The 2258-nt window shown below is 43.4% G+C and overlaps 1 protein-coding gene across 1 annotated transcript; it reads left to right on the forward strand.

The window, feature by feature from the left end:
- The first annotated feature begins 437 nt into the window (after nt 1–437).
- LOC143679628 (vesicle-associated membrane protein 3) lies at nt 438–1752 on the forward strand. The gene has a single exon (XM_077155878.1). It carries the CDS (start codon nt 531–533, stop codon nt 840–842), a length of 312 nt encoding a protein of 103 aa, XP_077011993.1. The 5' UTR covers nt 438–530; the 3' UTR covers nt 843–1752.
- The last annotated feature ends 506 nt before the right edge of the window (nt 1753–2258 follow it).

Raw genomic sequence — 2258 nt, forward strand, 5'->3', positions numbered from 1 at the left:
GGAGATCGTCTGCTCAGATGGGGCCCAGGAGACTCAGATGCCTGTCCTCCTGGTGCCCGTGACTCCCTGATGTTACACAAGTCCCACAACCGCCAGGAGATGCGAACACCAGGTCACAGATGTCCACAGCCCGTGAGGGGAGACCTTCAGGAGAATTCTCCGCAGGAGCCTGAGTCTCCCCAAACCACTGCGTCATGATTCTTCCTTCTCTCAGGAAACCGGTGATGACTAACAAGCCGAGATTGTGGGTCCTTTCCAAGAGAGGAGCACCATCTCTGCATCAAGAAAGGAGAAGCTGTAACATCACCATACTCCCTGGTGGAAAGCTGCTTCCTCCCTTTAGGAATCATCCACGTTGGCTCTTTTGATAAAGCCTCTGTCAGTGAATTAAAGAGTAGCTTATCCCTATGGGTGAGTAAAATAAAATAAAGTTACACTGGTGTCACCCGCCGCCCAGCCCATCTCCTGGCCGCTGGTCCCGGCTGCGCCGCTCCCACCGACCCTCTCCCGCCGCCACCGCTGCCGCCAAAATGTCTGCAGGTGGGTCTGTAGGTTCAAGCTCTGCCTCTGGCAGTAATCGAAGACTTCAGCAGACACAAAATCAAGTCGATGAGGTGGCGGATATCATGAGAGTCAATGTGGATAAAGTGTTAGAGAGAGATCAGAAGCTGTCAGAGTTAGATGACCGCGCAGATGCACTGCAGGCAGGAGCTTCCCAATTTGAAACAAGTGCTGCCAAGTTGAAGAGAAAATATTGGTGGAAGAATTGCAAGATGTGGGCAATTGGAATTACTGTTATTGTTGTTATCATCATCATCATCGTCGTGTGGAGTTTTTCATGAATAACCAGAGAAAACTCAAGCCTTCTGTTCAAGAAACCCCTTCAAGACTTTTAACTCAGAACCTGCTATATTATGAAGCCCATCTACTGTTATATCTAAAATGATGTTTCTGTTGTTAGTTAATGTCAAGTTTGATTTCTAGGAAATGCGCCTTTGTCTTTTTAATATGCACTCAAACTAGAAGTATAGTCAGCTCAGCTCACATTTTGCACAGTGCCTTTACAAATTTACAAATGGGCTGATGAAGACTTCTTGAGTTCCAGAGTGTTGTAATCTAGAAGTAATATTGTCACTGACTAATTGCTATTGATTCCAGTTGAGGGAGTTTGTTCCAAGTTAGCTGTCTTCTTCATACGCATTTTATCTGCAAAACCATATTTTAAACCTTTGGGTAATTATATTTTCAACTTGTGCCTTCCGGAAAGAACACTACTGCTTAGCATAAATTTGTAACAGTAACAGACTGTGCCTTATTTTGATATTTTTCTGATTCCCTATAAGAGAACCTGCTACTGTTTGTAAGCACTACTGACTCTTTCACTGTGTGTAAAATAAGAGGCTGGTAGAGACATTTTGCCCTTTAGGTATGAAGATGTTTACTTTGTTATTGTTATATATCACTTTCTAAAAATATTACTTTAATCAGACATAATAACCCCTTTAAAAATACTGTTTTTATGGAACTATGGCTACGACCAAAGTTTCTGTTTTGCCAAAAAGTTAAATCCCAGCAAAATGTCCTATAAGTCTGTCACAGACAGATAAATTCAGAAAAGTGCCAAATGGAACTCAAGGGGCCCTTCAGAATTAAAATTGTAATATTGCCTGTGAACTTTCTACTTGCTGGTAGGCCTTTCGTGCCTTTGAAATGCTGCAGGAGGTGCAGCTGCCTTTCCAGTGCAGTGTTTTCCCCAGGAATGAGGGAAGGTTTGAGCTAGATTCTGACCATCTCATACCTAGAGATAAGGAGGTTTACTCAGCCATGTGCAGATTATCGGCTGTAGACTCCAATAATTATGTGAGAAACAATTTGTAGCCTTCAGGCAAGACCACTTGTGAATTTGGTCATAATCTGGCCCCGTCCTCAGAGACTACAGCATTTTGGAGTGTGTTTCTTATGTTTACTCCATAGTCCACTTCCCAAATCAGTCTTCTAAATTTGCTTTCAATTAGACATTGGTCAGGACTGGGTGACTCTTCCCAGAGGATAGCTAACCAAAGACACTTTCTTTCTTCAGTGTCACAAACTGCATGTACAGGATACTGCTTTGGAAATAGCTGTTGCTGTCTGCGAGACTTGTGTACTGTGAGACTTTCAATATCAGGGTGTGTGACTTAGAGACCCAAGTCCAGGTACAAGTGAAAACAGGCAAGTGGGCACTAAGGGAGAAACAAAAAAGCCTTCTCACATCTGGC

Source organism: Tamandua tetradactyla, chromosome 4 (assembly GCF_023851605.1).
Source record: "Tamandua tetradactyla isolate mTamTet1 chromosome 4, mTamTet1.pri, whole genome shotgun sequence".
Lineage (NCBI taxonomy): Eukaryota > Metazoa > Chordata > Mammalia > Pilosa > Myrmecophagidae > Tamandua > Tamandua tetradactyla.